The 20,390-nt window shown below is 52.5% G+C and overlaps 2 protein-coding genes across 33 annotated transcripts in view; one reads left to right on the forward strand and one right to left on the reverse strand.

Moving 5' to 3' along the window:
- The window catches only part of RAD52 (RAD52 homolog, DNA repair protein), a 24,885-nt gene extending 12,927 nt beyond the window's left edge, over nt 1–11,958 (forward strand). For 5 of the 10 annotated variants that reach the window (XM_074357290.1, XM_074357291.1, XM_074357288.1 and 2 more), the window contains 8 exons: nt 111–407; nt 1,749–1,867; nt 2,742–2,817; nt 8,794–8,990; nt 9,141–9,277; nt 10,291–10,374; nt 10,706–10,921; nt 11,356–11,958. In XM_074357290.1, coding sequence (XP_074213391.1) covers nt 111–407; nt 1,749–1,867; nt 2,742–2,817; nt 8,794–8,990; nt 9,141–9,277; nt 10,291–10,374; nt 10,706–10,921; nt 11,356–11,417 — 1,188 coding nt within the window. In that variant the 3' untranslated portion in view covers nt 11,418–11,958. Of the gene's footprint in view, nt 1–110; nt 408–1,748; nt 1,868–2,741; nt 2,818–8,793; nt 8,991–9,140; nt 9,278–9,360; nt 10,059–10,165; nt 10,375–10,705; nt 10,922–11,355 lie in introns of those variants that run through there. The other 5 variants (XM_074357294.1, XR_012503926.1, XM_074357293.1 and 2 more) reach the window with 5 other exon arrangements.
- Nucleotides 11,959–12,684: 726 nt separating this feature from the next.
- The window catches only part of WNK1 (WNK lysine deficient protein kinase 1), a 119,011-nt gene continuing 111,305 nt past the window's right edge, over nt 12,685–20,390 (reverse strand). For 17 of the 23 annotated variants that reach the window (XM_074357259.1, XM_074357264.1, XM_074357262.1 and 14 more), the window contains 3 exons: nt 18,772–18,813; nt 15,876–16,063; nt 12,685–15,528 (listed from right to left, as the gene is read on the reverse strand). In XM_074357259.1, coding sequence (XP_074213360.1) covers nt 15,211–15,528; nt 15,876–16,063; nt 18,772–18,813 — 548 coding nt within the window. In that variant the 3' untranslated portion in view covers nt 12,685–15,210. The remainder of the gene's footprint in view (nt 15,529–15,875; nt 16,064–18,771; nt 18,814–20,390) is intronic. The other 6 variants (XM_074357263.1, XM_074357276.1, XM_074357277.1 and 3 more) reach the window with 1 other exon arrangement.

Genomic DNA, 20,390 nt, shown 5'->3' on the forward strand with positions numbered 1-20,390 from the left:
AGTTTTGCCAAAAAAAGCTAGTAAGGAATAAATTAAGTAAAATTTAATCCACATTGAAGTACAGCCAAGGAATTTTAATAAGCTTTTTCTTTTCTTAACATTTCCCCCAGGTGTGTTACATTGAGGGTCACAGGGTAATCAATCTGGCCAATGAGATGTTTGGCTACAATGGCTGGGCACACTCCGTCACGCAGCAGAACGTGGGTGAGTTCGCTTCTCCCCGGGCCCCGCCGGGCTCCGGCCGGCTTCTGACAGCAGCGGTGAGCGCGGGCACGTGGCCAGGGTCCGGGGCAGGCACAGGTCGGCGTCCCTTCAGCTGGTTCTCCTTCCCACCCGTAGATTTTGTTGACCTTAACAATGGCAAGTTCTACGTGGGAGTCTGTGCGTTTGTGAGAGTCCAGTTGAAGGTGAGGGTGAGGGAGCAGACTGCTGCCCGCGAGGCCGGGGCGGGAGGGGAGCCTGGGCCGGCGGGGAGTCCGCAGAGCGGGGCTGGAGCTGGCCTCGGGCGGCATCCAAACAGCGTCCTCTCGGGTCCCTAAAAGAATTTTGAAAAACTGTTCTCTTGCACATTTTTAGGTAGACAACTTAAAGTTTTCACCATAAATATAAACAGTTGCAAGAGTATATTTTTTGGCATACTGTAAAATTGTACCTTCTACGATAAATGTGTTGTATCTTTGTAAAGTGTACTGATGGATTCTAAATCCCACAGAGAACTGAATACTGGCATCCATTTAAAAGAACACAGGAGCAGGTTATTCTTTAATCATCAGAAATTTTACATTGTTTCCTCTTGAACACACGTTTCCATTCCATTTTCCCCTTGGCTTTTACCCTCATATATGTGATTGAAAATCTTTTATTAATAACCTTACACTTGTCTGCCTCTGTGTGTGTATACAAATTTGGGGGGTGGTAAATAGCCAGTGAGCTGAAGGCTCTATTAAAAAATGTCTTCTGGATTGATTACTGTTATAGGCATTATTAACACACAATTGATGTGTCGATGTGTTTATGTTGAGACAACATAACTACATCTAAATATTTACACTTAATAAAAACACAGTGCTATAGAAAATGCATTCCTTAATAAGGATAAAGCTGCTTTATTCTGTTCAGGTAGTTTATAGCTAGTTTATAGCCATAGTCAGTATTACTTACTTGTAGATTAAACATTTAGCGTTAATTCTGTTCTGACTTATTTTTATAAGTAGTGCTGAAAAGCCTCATTCACAGACCTAGACTGGGAGTGGAAGGAGTTTGTTGCAGAGCCATTCACCTGTCTGAACACCTTGAGCTGTGTGTCAGAAGTTGGCGCTGCCATCACAAGTTACACTCGGCTCTCTGTCAGCGACCAGCTCCACCAGGCCCACCGCCCCCTCTGGCGGGAGCCCGGGAACTCACAGCGCCTGCCCCAGGGGAGGGCTTGTGTCCAGCCGTTGGAGTCTGTTGATAACGATATTCCAAACCTTCCTTTTGTTGGGTGTCCCAAAGGTCATTACACTGTGGGCTAATGCGTCTCAGCAAGACGGGGGTAGGTTGGGCACGCGCCTTTTGTATGCAGGGAGGAAGGCGGGAAGCAGAGCCGTCCAGACACTCGGACCACAGGCCCATTTCCAGGCAGAGCTGGTCCAGGGACACGCGGTGGAAATCGAGTGCTCCGGCCCTGCCAGTGCTGCAGGCCAGGGCGCCGTCCGCCCCGCTGGAGCACTGCTGCTCCCACACCCCTCCCTTCTCTTCTCCCCCAGGACGGCTCGTATCATGAAGACGTGGGCTACGGCGTGAGCGAGGGCCTCAAGTCCAAAGCCTTGTCCCTGGAGAAGGCGAGGAAGGAGGCTGTGACGGACGGGCTGAAGCGGGCGCTCAGGTAGGCAGATCCTGCGCATTTCAGCTCTGGTTCAGAGCCGAGCTTGATCCAGAGGATCCAGAGGAAACGCGTTCACATGTTCAAGGGTCGAAATAACCTGAGTGCCCCCACCCCGTCCCTCTGCGGCCTCTTCCTGCCCTCCTCTGTGTCCCCAGGCTGTGTGCTGCCGAGGCCTCCCTCTCCGGGGAGGAAGTCGTGGGCCCCCTGTTGTCCCTTTCCTCCCGACTTGCACCCCAACTCCTTGACTCAGGAGTGCATCCCGGAGACCTTTCCACGTGGCCGCACAGATCGCTTCCTCAGCCTCTTTAGTACAACCACAGTTCTCCGGGCTACATAGAGCACGGGTTTTAACCTTTTTTGGGTCATAGATGCCTTTGAGAATTGAATCACCAAAAAAATAACTTTAGTGCATGTGTAAACATGCACTAAAAATTCGCAATACCATAACCTGTGGTGGTGGGGGGGGGGTCCCTGTGAGCCAAGCAAAGAACCTCAGTCCTGGAGCACTGTGCCCGAGTGTGCGCTCACCGTCACTGGGGCCCTGGGGCGGTCCGTGCAAATAAACCTTGCTCTGGACTGTGTGCTGCACGCCAGGAGGTCGCTGGTGGGGTTCTGTGAGGGGTGTCCCAGTCTTGCAGACTCACTGCCTGCCCCCGAGGGTGGGGGTTTGTGACATGCTCACTGCTGTGGGCTCAGAGCCTCCTACGGGGCAGGCACAGGGCAGGGGCTTCACACACGCTTGTGAGTGTGCATCAGTGGCCATTTCCTTTGCTGCGGGGGAGGCGCAGTCTGCACGGAGCTTGTGACTCTGTTCTCTGGTTTTGACATTCACGGTTGTCAGCCCTGTTTCACGGTCTTCCCTTCTCACCCCCAGAAGTTTTGGGAATGCGCTTGGAAATTGTATTCTGGACAAAGACTATCTGAGGTCACTGAACAAGCTTCCACACCAGGTATGTTAGAAATGGGATGCAATGTGTTGCCGTGAAGGTGGAACCGCTGCTTTGTGTCACGAGGTGTGTCTGGTGATGGAGGGAGACGACGGGAAGGAGCGGCGGTTGAGAGGGTCTGGAACGTGGCTCAGAGCGCCCTGCGCGGGAGACCGGCAGGAGCGGCGCCCCGCCCGCGGCGGCAGAGCCTGGAGCCTGGAGCTGCAGTGCCATTCGCCTCCTGGGGGTCTGTGAAGCCTCGGGAGGGGCACAGATCCGGCTCAGCAGCCCGTCCCGTCCTAGGAACACGCAGAGCCTCACCCCTCCACCTTCTTGCGTCTCCTTCGCTCTGGCGTCTTTAAGGTTCTTGTCTCCCTTGTTTCTGTCGACGCCTGTCACGCGATCTGCACGTTTGCTTTTGGAGACGGACAGGCCTGGGGTTTAGCGTGACCGGCCGGTGTCACAGCGTTCCTGGGGCGGCTCCGCGGGCGTCCTGGGTCGGGGGCAGCCGTCCCTCTCCCCTCCTGAGGGATGCTTTTTCTTGTGCTGCTCCACAGAGGTGTGTGTCAATTGGCAGCTGTCAAAACTCCATTTTTCCCCCTTTTAAAATCCTTTTGATACATTACTAATCTCAGTTTGCTCGTGTTTTATTAAGGACTTATGCGTCTGTGTTTGCAAGGGATATTGTAGCTTCTCTTTGCCGTAAAAAGCACAAACATGAAGTTTCCCGTTTTAGCCATTTTTAAGTGCACAGTTCAGCAGTGAAGCCCATCTCCAGAACTCACCTACCGAGACTCTGCACCCGTAGCACGACGCCCCCGTACCCCCGCCCCGCCCCCGCCGACCAGCTCCCCGCTGTCTGCGTGCCTGCGACTAGAGCCCGCACGTCAATGCAGGCACACGGGTTTGCCTTCCTGTGAGTGGCTTTCTGCCACCTAGGATACCGTCCTCAAGGTTCGTCTGTGCTGGGGCAGGCGTCAGAATTCCCGCCCCTTCTAAGGCTGAGCACCGCACCGCACCGCGTGCCCGCCGCATCTTCACGCCGTCACCCCGCGACGGGCACGCGGCCGCTCCCCTCGGCCGTTGCGGGCGGGGGCGTGCGGCCCGCCCGCGGGCGCTGCTGCTGGTTACGTCGGACGCGTATCCGGAGCGCGTGGGGGTGGCGCCTGTCAGCACTGTTCTTGAGGACCTTCTGTGCGGTTCTCTGTGACGCTGCCCTGTTCCGTAGCTCAGCCAGCTCGCCCCGGCTGCCGGCGTCCCCACGTCCTTGCCGGCGTGGGCTGTGTGTCTCCACAGGAGCCAGGCCCGCCCCTTCAGCGCCGGGGAGCCCGGTGCGCTGCCGCTCTGCCTGGCGCTTTCGCACCAGCTTTCATCAGGGATGTTGGCCTATGGTTTTCTTGTAGCGCTTTTTTCCCCTTATATTGTTTTTGTCGGGTTTTGGGATCAGAATAATGCTGTCCTCATAGAATGAGCTTGGAAGTGTTCCCTCCTCCTCAGTGTTCTGGAAGAGCTTGAGGGTCGGTGCTAACTCTTTAAGCCCTGGTGGACGTCCCCCGTGAAGCCGTGTAGCCCGGGCCTCGATGTTCACGTCGGCAGGCTCTTGTTTACCCGAACGCTCGCTCCACCAGCTGCTGGTCTGGTTCTGTTTCTTCATGAGTCAGTCTTGGCGGCTTGCATGCTGTGCGGACGTGTGTCTGACTTGCTGCTGTACAACTGTTCATGGTATTCTCCATTTTTTATTTCTTTGGTGTCCTTGGTAGTGTCCCTTCTTTCCTTTCTGATTTTAGTCATTTGAGCTCTCTTTTTACTTTATCTAGCTAAGAGTTTGTCAATTTTGTTAATCTTTAAAAAAAAAAAAAACTTAGTTTTGTTGATTTTTTTCTGTTGTTTTCCTGTTGTTTCATGTATCTCTGCTCTAAGCTTTATTTCCGTTCTTCTGCCTGCGTGCGCCAGCTGTGAACTTCCCTCTAGCGTTGCTTTTGCTGCGTACAGTGCTGGTGTGTTGCATTTGCATTTGTCTCAAGATATTTTCTAACCTCCCTTGAGTTGTTGCCCCACTGGGTTGTACTAAGGACACGCTATTTAATTTCCACGTTTGTGAATTTTACAGTTTTCCTTTTGTCATTGATTTCTGGTTCAATTTCATTGTAATTGGTAGATACTAGGTCTTCTTTAGTTTGTGAAGGCTTGCCTTCCAGCCGGCCGTGCGGCCCGTGGGAGCGCGTCCACGCGCGTCTGAGGGGCAGCTGCGCCACGCCGCTGCCGGGCGGAGGTGCAGGCGGAGGTGCGGCGCGCAGGTGCCGCGCGGAGTGCCGGGCGCGCCCGCGCGGTCATCTCCGCTGCTTCCTTGTTGGGTTTTCTGCGTTCTCCCCGTTACTGAGGGCGGGGTAGTGAAGTCTGCTGCTCTCGTTGTCTCACTGTGTATTTCTCCTTTTACTTCGAAGCTTACTTTATATATTTAGGGGCTCTGGTGTTTGGTACGTATTTATACGTGTTATATCTTCATGGTGAATTGACCGGTTTCTCATTACATAATGTCCTTTCTGTCTCATAACAGTTTTTGACTTGTCTGTTTTTTCTGATGTTGGTATAGCCCCCCCCCCCGCCCTCTTTGGTCACCATTTACATGGAGTATCTTTTTCCACCTGCTTACCTTCAGCCTGTGTGTGTCTTTAGAGCTGAAGCTAAGTTGTTAAGTTCTACGTGTAAGTTGTATCTTGTTTCTTCATCCCCCAGCTAGTCTACAGCTTTTGGTTGGGGCCGGTTTGGTTAATCCATTTACACTGAGGTTATTGTTGAGAGGGAAGGGCTCAGTATTGCCATTTTGTTAATTGTCCTCTGTATGTCTTGTAGCATAGCTTGTTTGTTTGTTTTTGTCCCTCTTTCCTGTCTGCCGTTCTTTGTTTTATAGATTTTTTGGTAGTGACATGATTTGATTCCCTCCTTTCCTTTTGTGTATATGCTGTAGATGTTTTCTTTGTGGTTACCATTGCAATTATAGAAAACACTTTAAAGTCACAACATTCCATTTTAAACTAATAGATTGCATACAGAAACTGCAGCCCTATACACCCCACCCCCGTATGTTACCGATGCTGCACTTTGCACCGTCATGTAGCATATGTCCACCAACACAGGTCTGTAGTTACAGAAGTTTTAATGGTTTAAAATGTTAATTTCTGTACTCATTAGTATGAGTGGCTTTTTTCATTTAAATTCTGTGCACCCAGATCACAGTAATACAGGTCACTGTTTTGTCTGTGTATTTACCTTTTCTACAGAGCTTTTCATTTTTGTGTGGCTTCATGTTGCTGCCTGGCATCCTTTCAGTTTGAAGACTCCCTGTAGCAGTTCTTGTAGGGCAGGTCTAGTGGTAAGGACCTCCCTCTGCTTCTGTTTATTTGCAAGTCTTAATTTCTCCATTTTTGAAGGATAGCTTTGCCGGATGGCTATTGTTGGCTAAGTTTTTTTCTTTCAGTACTTTGAATATATCATCCTCTCCTTTCTGGCCTATAAGACTTCTACTGAGAATCTGATCATCTTAGGGAGGCACTTTGTTATGTGACATTTTGCTTTTCTCTTGCTGTTTGCAAGACTTCTGACTTTTTTAAAAACTTGAGATTTAACTGACAATGTTACAGGCAGACCACATTTTGTAGAGCTTCACTTTACTGCACTTCACAGGTACTGCCTTTTTTTTTTTTACACATTGAAGGTTTGTGGCAACTCAGCGTTGTCAGGTGATAGCATTTTTTAGCAATAAATTATTTTTTGGCCCGGTATGTGCATTTTTTTTTGACATGCTGCTGCTGCACACAATATACTACAGTGGAGTGTAAACAGAGCTCTTAGAGGCACTGAGACACGTAAGACTCAGTTGTGTGACTCGCCTTGTTGCTGCTTCTGCTTTCTCATGGGGCGTCTGGAACCAGACCTGCAAGACCTTGAGCTGTGCCTGCATGTTAGCATCCAGTGTACAATGCAGTGATTCAGTGCTTTTACATACACAGCAAGTGTAGCTACATCCATCACCACACTTGTGTACAAACCTGTGTTTCTTGTGAGAACTTTCAAGATTGACTCTTTAAGCAACAATTAAATACACAACAGTGTTGTTAATTACCTGTAGTCACCAGGCTGCACATCACCTCCCCAGAACTTGTTTTTCATAACTGGAGGTCTGTCCTGGACCCACTTTGCCCCGGCCACCACCAGTCTTTTCTTTGTACCTCTGAACTCAGGTTTTGTATCTTTCAGCCCACATGTGAGTGAGACCATGTGGTATTTATTTTCCTTTATTTCACTTGTTTAGCAAAGTGCCCTCAGGATCCATACATGTTGCAAATGACAAGATTTTTCTTCTTTACGGCCGAATAATATTCCATTGTCTGTACACTAGTTCTTCACCAGTGGACATTTACTTGCTTCCCAGCACTCCAGGGCCCCATTTTGCCCCTGCCATTCACCACTCTGACTGTATCTTTTCAAAAGTAACTACTTTCCTGACTTCTTTATTCTGACTTTTAGTCTCAGGTTATTTTTTCCTATTTTTGAACTTTACATAAATGGAATTGTACTTTGTGCTCTATAAAAAGTACTAGAAAGGACATGTAGACAATGCACACATCATAAACGTTCAGCTGGATGAATTCTAAGACCAAACACACCCACATAACCAGCATCTGAATCTGGGTGGACCTCCCAGGACCCCAGAGGTCTCCAGCGTGTCCCTTGTAGTTGCTGCCAGCCCTCCCGTTCGTATCATCCCCGAGGAAAACCTCTCTGCGCAGCACAGGTCAGTCTGGACCGCGCTGCACGTCCGGGAACCAGACAGGATGAACCGCTGCATGTCTGGCCTTCGTCCCGCACGTGCGAGGCTCGTTCTCGCCGCGCGCGGCGCTTTCGCTGCTGCTGACTCTTCTGCTGCTGGTCCTCCCCTTCCGATTTACTAGGCAGCGGAGATTTCCGCGGGCTGTTTTGAGGAGGGCTGCTGTCAGCGTTGCCGTACGCGCCGTTTGGCGCGCACGCACCCACGTGTGTTGGCAGCTATTGGGCCAGCGGGAGGAGAGTGGGTGCCAGGTTGCGTGGTCTGGTGCGCTGGGCCACACCCCACAGACCCGTGTGTGAGGGCGCTGGCGGCAGTTTCGTCTTCTCCGCTCACTCCCCCCACCCCCCACCCCCCACAGGTTACCACCTTAGACATTAAGGGCTCAGCTCTGTGGCACCGGGTACCCTGGTGATGCCGAGCGCCCATCACTACCAGCCATCTCTGTGACTCTCTTCTGATAAAACTGACGCTGTGTGCCCGCGGAGCAGGAACTCCCGCTCCCTCCTCCAACAGCCCCTGGCCACACCGTGCTCCTTTGTCTGATTCTGACCACTCTGCCTCGTTATCAGTGGAGTCACTGTGTTTGTCCTTTGGTGACTGACCTGTTCCACTTAGCACCCTGTCCTCGGGGTCAACCCCGGTCAGAGCATGAGCTTCTTTTTAACTTACCTGCTTACTTTCCGATGTAGGTAAGAAACTTCACAGGCCCATTTTCATTTTCAGGTTATCTTTATCTTTCATCATTTTCAGGTTATCTCCACCCCTCGTATTCCATTGTTCTGTCAGCATCGGTATTATTGAGAGCGCTTCTCCCAGGTGAAAAATCCCTGGGTTTCTGTAGCGCGATTATTTCCAAACAGAAAATTAGACAGCGTCAGGTCCGGCTGCCCAGGGAGAGGCCCATTAGGCTTTGCAGAGCATTTGCCCTGGTGAGAACTGAACTACGACTTCTTACCAAAACCGCACTAATAAAGGACGGTGTGAGACAGAAAATGAGGCTGTTTTACTCCTCATGTAATTAAAGCCACTCCTCGAGCTTGTGGGCCCCCGTCTCGGCCTCTCCAGACCAGCAGGCGTGCTGGGGAGCGGGCTGGAGCGGGCGGGGAGAGGCCGCTTCTCAGGGGGAAGGACAGGTGGAGGAAGGTCTTTTCTCCCCTCTCTTCCCTTGTTAGTTGCCTCTTGAGGTGGATTTAACTAAAGCAAAGAGACAAGACTTTGAACCATCTGTGGAGCGAGCCAGATACAGCAGCTGCCGACAGAGCATGGCTCTGGGACCCCCAAAACCACCAGAGGTGCCCTCCCCTTGCAGACCAGACCACTCAGATGGCCCCCATGTTGTGACACTGGGGGACAAGGACAGCAGCTCCCGGTACGCACCCCCGCTGCCCCTTCCCGAGTGTCCCCGTTACCTCCTCCTACCCTTGCAGCAAGCGCGGGTGGCGCGCTCCCTCGGGGACCGCGTGCTGCTTCACCAGGTGGCCCAGGAACCCGCTCCCACCCTGCTGCTCTTCCGACACAGAAGCCTGACCTCCGCCGCCGAGAGCGACGCCACACACCAGCGGAAGCTCCGGCAGAAGCAGCTGCAGCAGCAGTTCCGGGAGCAGATGGAGAGACAGCAGCACCCGTCTGCCCCGCCGTCCAGGAAGAGGGACCAGGGTGAGGGGCCGCAAGTGGGGCCGGCGGGGGCTCGGGGTGGGGGGCGTCGGGTCCAAACAGGACTCAGCGGGACTTCTCTCCAGGTGTGCGCAGGACAGACCAGGCCAAAGAATTCAGATCGTGACGTCCTGCCACGCATTTCCCCGCGACTAAAGACACTGACTTGGGGGGCAGGACACAGGCCTTGACGTAATCTGGACTAGACATCTCGGGGTACAGAACTTTTCTTCACCCTCTGTTACTTTGGCTACGTCTGCAGGAGAAAGCCTTTCTGAGCTGTTTTTGAACGTAAAGCAAAGTTGGATTTGAAGATAATAGGGGTTTTCGGCAGTCCTTTATCCATGGACTTCATTTTAGAGTCCACATTCAGTGAGAGTGGTAGATAGACTTTCTTTTTTGGAGTCTTTCCCAGAGAGTAGGGGGAAAAAAGGGGGCTTATCCAAGAGCAACTGGATTTTTGCCCAGCTTCTCCCTAAAAATTATGAAGAAAGAGGGCTTGCTCTATGTTTAGTTTCTGGCATTGCCGTCAGCATTGACAGGCTGAAATTACTGCAGGACAGAACCCCAGGCCGCCTGTGCCGGGGGCGTTCTTAGTGAGCATCGCGACACCGGAGGCTCAGCGCGTGCCGCCGCGGAGGCCCCGGGGGTGTGGGGTGGAGGGGGCGTCCGCCAGGGCTTCCCCCGCCCCCAGTCAGACCGACAGCTGTTATATTGGTTTTACATGTTGGTTTCTGCTTAAGATTCTGTTTGAGCAAGGCTTATAGCTTCAAAAAGTAAAAACCAGATGGGAAGGCTCATAATAACCCTTCTACTTCTGCTGGGAGAGGAGAAACAACCCTTCCGCCAGTACGGCGAGAAAAACAGTATTGGCAACCCCATTTTACGCAGCTCTGTAGGCGGGCCTGGGACGCGGCGTCCGGAGCCATCCAGGCCGCGCTGCGCCGTTAACGCCGCGCCGGCCCGCGGCCGCCTCCCCGCCGGCTGTGGCTCTGAGCTCCGTCCTCTCTCTGCAGCGGCGCCGCTGGTGCCTCCTGCCGAGCACGGTGCCCCCGGAGCTGCGGTCTCAGAGCCAGGAGCCCAGACAGACGTCCTCACAGGTCAGTGGGGCTGCCGGAACGGCCTCGGTACTCATCAGTAAGCACCCATGAAGCCCTGGAGTCTTAGCATCACAGATACCTGACTTCCATCCGCTCTGTAGAGGGAGGGCCCAAGTGGACGGATGGCAGTTCTGACCGCCGCGATCGCACACACTCAGCTCCTCTCCTGTCCTAACCGCAGACACGCTCGGAGAACCCACTCTTCGGGGTTGGGGAAGAGCAATTCCAGACACCGCTGTGGGGCACTTGTGACGTGCGATTTCTTACGACCTGTTTTCTCCAGCACTTCCTGTGCAAAGGCTACATCCTCCCGTGTCCTCTGTCCTTGCAGACAGTCTTGAACTATGGGACCTGGCTCCAGATGCAGGGGACAGTGTGGTCAAGCCCTCGTCTAAACCACAACCACCGCAGACTCCTGCCACCTCAGTCCTGAAGAACCAGGTGGAGACCCAGAGCAGGACCCCACAAAGCCTTTACCACCAGGATCCACCAGCAAAACCTGGACCCTGGCACCTCCAAACCTATAACCCGAACCAGCAACCAACAGGTAGCAAAGCGTTTTAGGAGCAGGGACTGAAGGGAGAGCCTGGGCCTCATTCTGTGAGTTTTAGAGGAAGGATGACACTCTGTTTTAAGAAGCCGGAGGGACCCACGCCAGAGACAGCAGTGAGAGAGCAGGGCGGCTATTTCAAGAGCTCCAAGCCTCCTCTGGGCCGCGACTCGGGGAGTAGCCCCCCACAGTGGGGGGCGCTTAAGCGCTGCGTGAGGAGCCTTCCTGGTAGAGTGTGGCCCCTGTGGCTCCCAGCGCAGCTTGGTCTGGGGCTCGCCGTGCGCTCGGTCTTGCTCGTGGCAGTTTTTACCCCCGCGCTTTTAGTCTGAAGCAGGATCGCTAGCTAATACAATTCGCAAAGTATTAGCTATCACTTCGTTCCTCATTTTAAAGTCACGGCAGCTACATTTAAATGACTTTCTCTCCCACAGGAGACTGTGACTCCTCTAGGAAGAACCAGGACATGAAGAAAAGGAAACTGGAGCCGTCTTAACCGAGGCACAGGTCACCTCACTGGACTGTCATGGAGGGATGGTCAGACTTCGTGGGCGTGAAATGACTCGTCGTTCCTGGGGAATGAGCTTTACTTCCAGGCGTTTGCCTTGCTTCACTCTGAACTTGACCAGAGGCTGCGGCTCCTGGAACCTGCTGCAGACAGAGCCCGGTGGCCGGACACGAGCACTTCACAGAAGCATGTCACACGTGCAGCGGGCAGCTCTGCCGAGACGAAACCCCTCTTCTTTGGTCCTTGAGGCTCCTCACTGTTGACTGCTGAGCTGTCACGTTGGTGAAGACAGAAATTCTAGGAGCCCCCATGGCTCCTTGCTCCTGGGCACCAGCCTCAGCAGGACGCCGCGGATGAGCCGAGCTCCCGCCCCGGAGGGCGGCACGCTCCTGATGCTGCCTTGTGCGGCTGCCGCCTTCTCCGACAGGCCCCAGTCTGCCGTTCGTGACGTCTCCTAGTCAAGGAAATAATCATCTAAGACCAAAGAAAAGGCATTTTAAGACAGCAAAATAAATCCTTTGTAACATAATGCAGGCATACCTCTCTTAATTGCACTTTGCAGATATTGTGGGGTTTTTTAAACAAATCGAAGGCTTCTGGCAACCCTGTGTCAAGAATTTTCCCAACGGCATTTTAAAGTATATATTGTTTTAGATACAACACTATCACACACTTAACAGACTACAGCAGAGACATAATTTTTATGTGCAAAGAGAGCCCCACCCATGACCTAAGTAGCTGTTCACATTCGCCTGTTGCAGATGTGAGCTAGAACCCACCTCGGCACAAATTCTTTATTCATAGTGTTGAGATGTTCATAACTCTTTCCTCCAAGTAATGAATGTGCAGTTTTACTTTCCAAGGACCCTTTTGGGCTGTGCTTTTAATCTTGAAATGGTGGCTTTTATTACTTGTTGGATCACAGACCCACTCGCAGGAAGCTGTGGCCCTGGGCACATGGGGCCCCTGGGCCCTGGTGTGCCTCCAGATGGCAAAGAGGCTGGGGCTCTCCCTGCCTCCCTTGACCTCACCTGCTGTTGCACAGATTGGGTCATATATTCAGCTTTTGATTTCGATATCCTCACCACTGTCTTCAGAAAAAAAAAAATCTCCTTGTCTGCAGCATCTTAGTTGAGGGAGAAGTGCCGCTTAAGAAAGATCCTGGAATTAGGAATCCAGTTATAAACTGCACACAAGTCAAATCAGAGCTGCCGAGACCATGAAAAAGGCATTGCTGGAAATGAAACCCCACAGCTCAACAAAAGCAAGTCTGGTTTATTTGAAGGTCTCAAGTATGTCTACAAAGGTAACAAACCGAAGCAGGAAGCGCACCCCCCGGGTTAGTGCCAAACGCACAGGAATCCCCAAGGTTTCAGTTCAGTTTATTTGTTTTTTAAACAGTGTACATTGTTAAATAATGTAAGGAAAACATTTATAATTCAGAAAGTTGTTTTTTAATGTGGAAAAAGATGCTCAAAGTGTACTATTAACACAAAAATAATTTAGACAGTTCAGTAGCACTAGTTCATTCCTCTAGGCCTCAGTTATTTCATCCACAGGAGGGAAAAAAATCAACAGTAAATAAAACCAGTTCTTACTTTCCACATGTGAGTGAAGATCTCAGAATGATTAAACCAAAATAACAGTCACGTGCTGCACCTGGCTCCCTCATCCCTCTGGTACCAAGCACTGCCTCCTCCGTCTCAGGTGTCAGGGACCTATTTCCTTGGCACCTTGTCCTGTCCTGACTCCTACCATCTCCCTCAGGATCGGAAGCAGAGCTTGGAATGCCTGCCCTTCTCCCACCTTCCTAAACTCTTTAGCTTTCATTTGCATCTTTGGGGCCTTGGTGATCTTAAGAAAATGGCCAGTGACAGACAGGACAGGACAGGACAGGATAGCCAACCAGGGTCCTCCTGCCATGGCGGCTCCTGGGATGAGCCACTGAGGTGGGTAAGAGGCTGGAAACGTGTCAGTTTCCCAGCTCGAGAGTCAAGAGGAGAAGCACCCCAAGAATTAGGAGTCTTGGCTTATTTCCCCATCTTCCGAGAGAATAAGGATCTCAAACACAGCCAATTAGGAGAGTATCTCCTGAAAGCTCCAAGAAGAACACAACTGCCCATTACAAGCAGGCACAGCACTGAGTAACACTGGCTGGTTGCAGTTTATGTGAAAGTGCGAGAACATCCGTTGTAATTCTAAAGGTGGCACAAGAGGTTATGATCCTGCAACCACTCGGGCATCATGTGGCAAATGGACAGGAATAAGCACTCTTTCTCACAACGCTTCCTTCAGACGCAGGCCCACTCTCCACAGACTGCAGTACCCAGGCCGAGAAACGCACGGTCCGTTTGCAACAAGAGGGAAGCAATCCAAATGACTTTTCTTAGAGCAACTTCCTCCCCCTGTGACTTCTCACGATCACACATCCCGTCCAGCCCTCACCTGCCCTTTTCATTCAGCCACTTCAGGTCTGGTCTGCTCGAGCCCAGCTCAAGGAGGGAAGGCTCGTGGCATCCACAGGCCTTCAGGCAGGTTTGTCCTCCTGTTCTTTAGTCTTTGTTTCTTTCATCACTTACCACACGCCACCCTTAATCTTTTAAATCACCCAGTTTTGTTACAATACCCCTCTCCTCACTTATCCTGAAACAGTTTTCTGCTTTTAACCACTGACGTCAACTTCTCACCTTGCTCATCTTACACCTGCTCTAGACAAAACTGCTGAATGACTTGGAGAAAAAACAAAAACCAAAACAAAAACCTCAGTTTCCTTATGGCAAGAGTCCACAGCTGGGGTCGCGCAGACCCGAGACTTCCTTCCACATGCCCTTTGCTGACTGGGGTCAGATGAGAAGGCGATGCTAATGGCAGAAGCAACAGAAGAAGTCCAAGGCACTAAAACGTCCAGCGAGCAGTACTGGGAGAACACAAGTGTTCAAGTACAGTAATTTATACAATTTTACATTCACATTTATTTATTTATTTAATACAATGGAAATACAAAGGAGAAAGTTAAAAGTCTCAGTAAGTAAAGGACAGAGCTAGCCTTTTTCAACTTCTTAAACCTTTCATACTTTACTCTTAAAACTACTGTTGTCCAACAACATTTATATAATATCACAGTGTTTCCACATCAAAACTGATGGCAAAGTTACATGTCCGCAGGGAACTTAAATTCTTTTCCTAATTGCTAATGCTGCAGTCAAAGCTGCGAATACCATTTGCTTAAAGCACTAATGACCTATCGTAAGGAAGGGCTGAGGCCTCAGTCCCCTGGTGTCCTCGCTGGGCTCTGAAGAGCTGACCGGGGGGCGGGGGGGGGTGGTGGTAGGAGAGAACCCAATCCTTTTTGGTTTTGTTTTGTTTTTTTTGTCTTGTGATTTAGATTCTTGAGGGAATAAAGAATTTGGGGTGGGTACCAAAATTAAGAGCCCCACTGCTTGAAAACGCAGACAGCCTCAGCTCTCCTGCTGAGCTCTCTAGTGGCTTTCTGACAGAGAGGACTGACTGCCTTTCCCAGCGCTCGCTGTTGGGTAAAGATAAACAACAAAGCATACACGAGAAAGCTGCTCTTCCCTTCTCATCCCACTGCAGAGAACAGTGACAGCAGAGGGACAGTCCCCACTCAGAGGGCTCTAAGCGGCATGGACACATTCCTGTCTGAAATAACCAGTTAAGTGCAGCACTAGTAGTTAGTATATAGGCTACTTTCCCACCCCACCCCCCACCCCCCACCGTTCCACCTCCTGCCCCCAAACCTACTCGGCGGGTGTCTCTAGGTCTAAGTGGTCCGCAGGTTGGAACCTGGGGGGTTGCTGATGGATTTCTGCAAACTGCTGATGTTGAAATTCTGCAAGGACGCAGTTCCCACAGGCTGGAACTGGCTAAGCGGCTGTGGTGCTGGGCCACCCGTCCCGCTCCACTGCGTGCCAAAGGGGGGAGCTGGGAAGCCGTACTGCTGCGGGGGGCACATGGACTTGGTGAAGTGAGCCAGAGAGGTAGCTGATGCCGCAGCGATGGGGGCAGAGCTGCCCAGGTTTGAGGTCATGGAGACGCACAGCTGACCGGGCGCGGAGAACTTCCTCGCCATGCCAGGGCCCTGCGGACAGAACGGTGCCACGTGAGGTTCGGCGTGGGCGCGACAGGGCGGACCTGGGCTGCGATGATCTTACAAGGACAGTGAAAACCAAGCCTTCCACGGTGACTGGCGGCTATGTGCTCACCAAGTACCGGAGCCGTGCATGTGCGCGTGCAGTTCAGGTGTTGAAGGAAAGGGAGGAAAAACGTTGACCGATGGGAGCGAGGGACTCAGGGAAAGAAAGCTAAAAGGGGATGTGGGCGCGCTGTCTTGTTTTTTGGACAGTTCTAAAGCTGGTGACCTACTGACAGAGGAGGCGGGCGTGACTCAGGTGTGTGCAGTGATGCTCTGATGTCAGGGAGACTCACCTCGTAGCTCGTGTGCCCTTTGCTCCCTCTCCTGCCTGAGAGACTCATGGCGTCCCGGGCCCAGTTGTCCACCAGCTTGTGCAGGTCATCGGTGAAGGTGCCCTTCCTGCTGGACGCCATGGCAGGAGGCTGGGCTGGGGCAGCCTGGCTGTTCGTGGCTCCCCCGACAGTGTTGGTGCTGCTGGTCCCTGGAGTCAGAAGAAGCCACAGAGGACAACCATTAAAAGGTGCTTGAGTTGTAACTTCAAGGGGAAGGACGGCCTCACAGGACGATGAATGGCAAGGCGCGGAATGGGGAGGATGAACTGGGAAGCCATGCGACAAAGGGGGGCTCTGGTCTCGTTTAGCTAAATGTTCTGGTGTCACAGGGTAATGGGGACGGTGCGCCTCAGGAGTGACAGCCGAGGCTGAACAACTCAGGATGAGGGACGGCACCAAGGGCAGGGCCCTCCTTCTGCCCGTTCTCACAGCCTCAGGGAGGGCGGACACTCTCCGCCGGCCTCTGCTCTTGGTATCGCTCTGAGGAGGGCTGTGCGGAGTGGCCAGCGAGGCTGGCTGCTCTGGAATGTTGCAGAACAGGGCAAAAGAAGAGGATCCCTCGAGCACGGGGCAGGGGTCATGTCGCAGTTAAAGGAAAGCGCAGACAGGCCGGGGGAAAGATGGGCTCCCAAACCACAGGGTACTGTCACGGTCCTCAGCCGCTCCTTCTCAGGAGGGCGATGAGAAAGGATGCTCTGGTCACACACTTTCCCCCCGGACCCATGGACACGAACTGCAGACATACACTTGGGAGAGCGAAGGCTTCAACCTCTCCCAACTTCCTGTGAGTAAAGAACGAGGAGGACTCACAAGGAAGTTCTGTGGTGTACCCGAGCCTTTCAACTCCAGGACCACATGGCTTCCTGGAGGTGACACTTCAGTTTCAACTGGTTCAAGGATTCTCACCTTTCCCCCTCTTCCCGGAAGAGCAAGCACCTTGGGTGGGCGCAGCAGGAATGCCCAGCTGAGGAGGGGGTGCACAGGGGAGGAGGAAGCTCTGGGGCTGTGATGAAGGAATTCTAGCTCTACGGTTTGACAAGAAAGAAAGGAGTCTGTGTCCTGCCTGATTTCGGCTCTGCTGGCGGGCACACTGAAGGAGGTTCGAAGAGGCGAGTTGGGGGAGAGGGAAAGAAGAGTCATGGGCTTGTTTCTCCCCTCATCCCCCCTGTCTTACCAGATCTCACATTTGCTGCAGAATAAACGAGAACTACCAGAGTGAGTCGTGAGCCCCAGGACTTGAGACAGCCACACAATGCTGGGGCGGGTACGGAAATGCAGCCGTCTTCCTGCTCTCCAGGCCAGAGCAGCTCCAGAGCCCAGCAGCACACCTGAAGCAGCCCTGCCACCCGAGAGCCCTCTGTCGCCCGCTGCTGTCTCGAGGCGCCCGGGATGGCACACACCAGCATATCTGTGCCAGAGCAGCACCCAGTTCTGGGGTGAAGCTGCGAAGTGAGGAGGTCACATGCTTCCACCACCATGGCAAGACAGGGACCCACTGCCCCGTGTGCGTCAGCTCCCATCTCAGCGCCGGAGCCCCAGGGCCGCTACTGCCCCCGGTGGGAGCAGGAAACCCAGGTGAGAAGTGGACAAGCACAGGGAACAGCAGGAGGGATGCGGGACGGGTGGGGAGCACAGGCAGGGAGGAGGGCAGTCATGACCACGGGCACATCACATGCATGAGGACCACCCCATCCGAATGACCACCGCCCGGTGAGCTGGATGGCGGGTGAGACAATTCAAACGACACACAAATAACCCCCAGTGAGCAGAGCCGTCAAAAGCCAAATACAGAAGCTGGCTGAGGTGAACCCCGCTGTTCACAACTGTTCACACTGGAGCCACACCTGCTAGACCCATGCTCGTCGCCTTTGATGCTGTGAGGCCCCTTTAAAGCCAAACTTCATTTTTCATTTTAGTCTGTGTTACACAACACTGGATTCTGAAAGTGGGGTTTATACCACGAGGCAGAGTCAGCCCTACAGGCAACCTGCTTATTCTGGCTGCTGAAAACAGGGTTTCCCACTAAAGGAGACAAATACATCCCTTTCTGACCAGAAGTGAACTCCCAGGAGAAGCTGACTTGGCTGATGAAACCTAGGAGAAGGGCTAGTGGGCTTGGTCCAGTGTCAGAGGGTAAGCAGACTACTCAGAGCTTCCCACCGCGCTGCGTGCCTTCCCGAGGGGCCAGCCCTCTAGCCCTCGAGCCCTTTTCAGCTCTGCTGAAAGGCTCTGAGAGTGGTGCAGCTTTACTGGCAGAAAGGCCCTTTCTGACGCCCTCCAGCTGTAGCGCGTTCCCCCTCCCCCCCCACTGCCCCGCGCCGCTGGGGCCTGGCAGCAACAGCCTCACAGTCACGCCCAGTCTCCCAGGCACAGCCTTCTGGCGGCACCTCTCAGAGGCCTGCTGGGTGGTTGCACTGTCTGCACTTTCATGAGGAGCCGCTCGTCCACAGGCGGCGTCCCCGCCTCAGCAGGCTACGTGAGGGCGGGGCCTCTCGCACGCCGTGACCCCTGCTGACTTTCCAGCAGCATACAGTGTTTCTGACTTAAGGACTCTCTCCCTGAGGAGCCAGGCATCCCTGATCCTCTACGTGGATCCGTGGGCATCCCCCACCCAAAACCGGCCCAGAGCCAGGTGCACTGGGCCATCACTGAGAGTACTGACTAGGAGGTGACCTTGAATCTGTAAGGACCGCCAGTGGCAACAACTGAGTATGTTAAAAAGACACCAGAAAAGGGAGCAGGACTAGCCAGATGGGGGCTGGGAATCCGGGAGTCGTGAGGCTTCAGGGTTCAAAGAACTCAAGGGCAACAGGCTTGCAATCAAGGACCGGAAGTAACAGAAAGAAAAGATAATTACTACAGAGCTGGTTGCAAGGACAGACTTTTTTCACCATCTTCCCTGAAGCACAAAAAGAGAGCAATGTGTTAAAGATAAAGAAGCATCAGTTTACATATTTAGAATCTCCAAACAGCACACCAAATCCCAGCAAGAGAAAGCAGAAGGGGAGACAGCCTGGACGGACCCAGGAGCCTGCCACAGACGCCGTGCTGCGGGATGGATCTCACGGGCTGCTGGCCTTAGCGTGGTGCCCTGTGGTACCTGGCTGACAGAGGCTGAGTTTCCACACCCAGTCTCTGTGCTGAAGAGAGTAATGCCCTGCATCGAGGTTCCGGGCCGGGGAGGAACCCTGCTCTCCCAGGTCTCACTGCTTGAACTTCAAATACCCAAGCATCCTCGGCACCGTCCCCGTCCCACTTTCTGTTTCTCCCGCTGGGTTGTCACAAAGCACTCAGTTAAACCACAGGAGGCTGACTGACAGCACCACCGTTACAGTTTCACTTAAAATTGGCTAATGTATTTCCACATCCTGGGCATATGTACTAACCCCTTCCCCTCTAGAAAAATCTTTAAAAGTACGTGGAAAATAAGCAACTTTTGAACATAAATAAAGCATTAAGCCAAGCCGTGCTTCCAAACCATTATCTACTTTGAGAGCACAGAGTGATGCATCCCAAACTAGTGAAGACCCCGCGCCCATGAGCCCGTTCTCTTCCCATCTTTGCTTGAAAGACACCTGCCTCTTGCGATTTGTTCACCAAGGATGATGTAACGTGTCCTGACGGACGTGCCTTCAACAGAGGTAGGGCTCTCAGTTCAGACTTCGTACTTCTAACCACTTTCATGTGACCAACACCTACCTTTGCGAGTGATGAGAATTTCCTGAGTCACCTGAAGTCGTGGCACCTGCCACGTTCTACTTCCTTCAGAAAAAAACCCTGGTTCTCTCCCTCTTAGATGTTTCAGACTGCGTTACCACAGGCCTGACATGTCACCTTCTACTTCAAAACACCTGTCTCCTGCTCATGTCTTGTCATTTTTTGAGCTGGACATGTAAATTAAATGCTTACGGAAGCATCAAGGAGCTAATATTCTTCGTCCAGCCCACTGTAACCAGAAAAGCTATTGCTCTGAGTGCTCAACAATCTACCAAACTGGGTAATGCCTTCCACCTCCTTCTTTGTGAAACAGCCCTGGCCTAGTGCTCTGTGAGGCCCAAGGACCTCTGAGCCACACTCAGAAACAGCAATGGCCTTGCACATGCACTTAAAAAGCACTTCAATGACCACATCAGAAGTTTGAGGCCTTAACAGAGAAGAAAGATCTTGATCTAAACTCTTAACAAAGCAGTTTTCTACCTGAACCTTTTGTTGTAAAAATTTATTTCCACATGTGTGTGCTGACTACCTGCATGTGCCAAGTAGGCCCCGGCCAATCAGAGGCAGCGTGTCTCCCCAGGGTCCTGCGCCTTGTGTGCAGGCGGGGTCTCATCTGGTGCATGTAGGACCACTTGGTTTCCCACGAGGGGAGATGGGCTGGAGACACTGGGTGACCTGCTCTCATGCCTTGTTTTTGCCAAGAGGGCTGGGAAATCCCAGTGATTTTGTTAAAAGCCCATTTCTGCATGCAGATGCTGG

Source organism: Camelus bactrianus, chromosome 34 (assembly GCF_048773025.1).
Source record: "Camelus bactrianus isolate YW-2024 breed Bactrian camel chromosome 34, ASM4877302v1, whole genome shotgun sequence".
NCBI lineage: Eukaryota > Metazoa > Chordata > Mammalia > Artiodactyla > Camelidae > Camelus > Camelus bactrianus.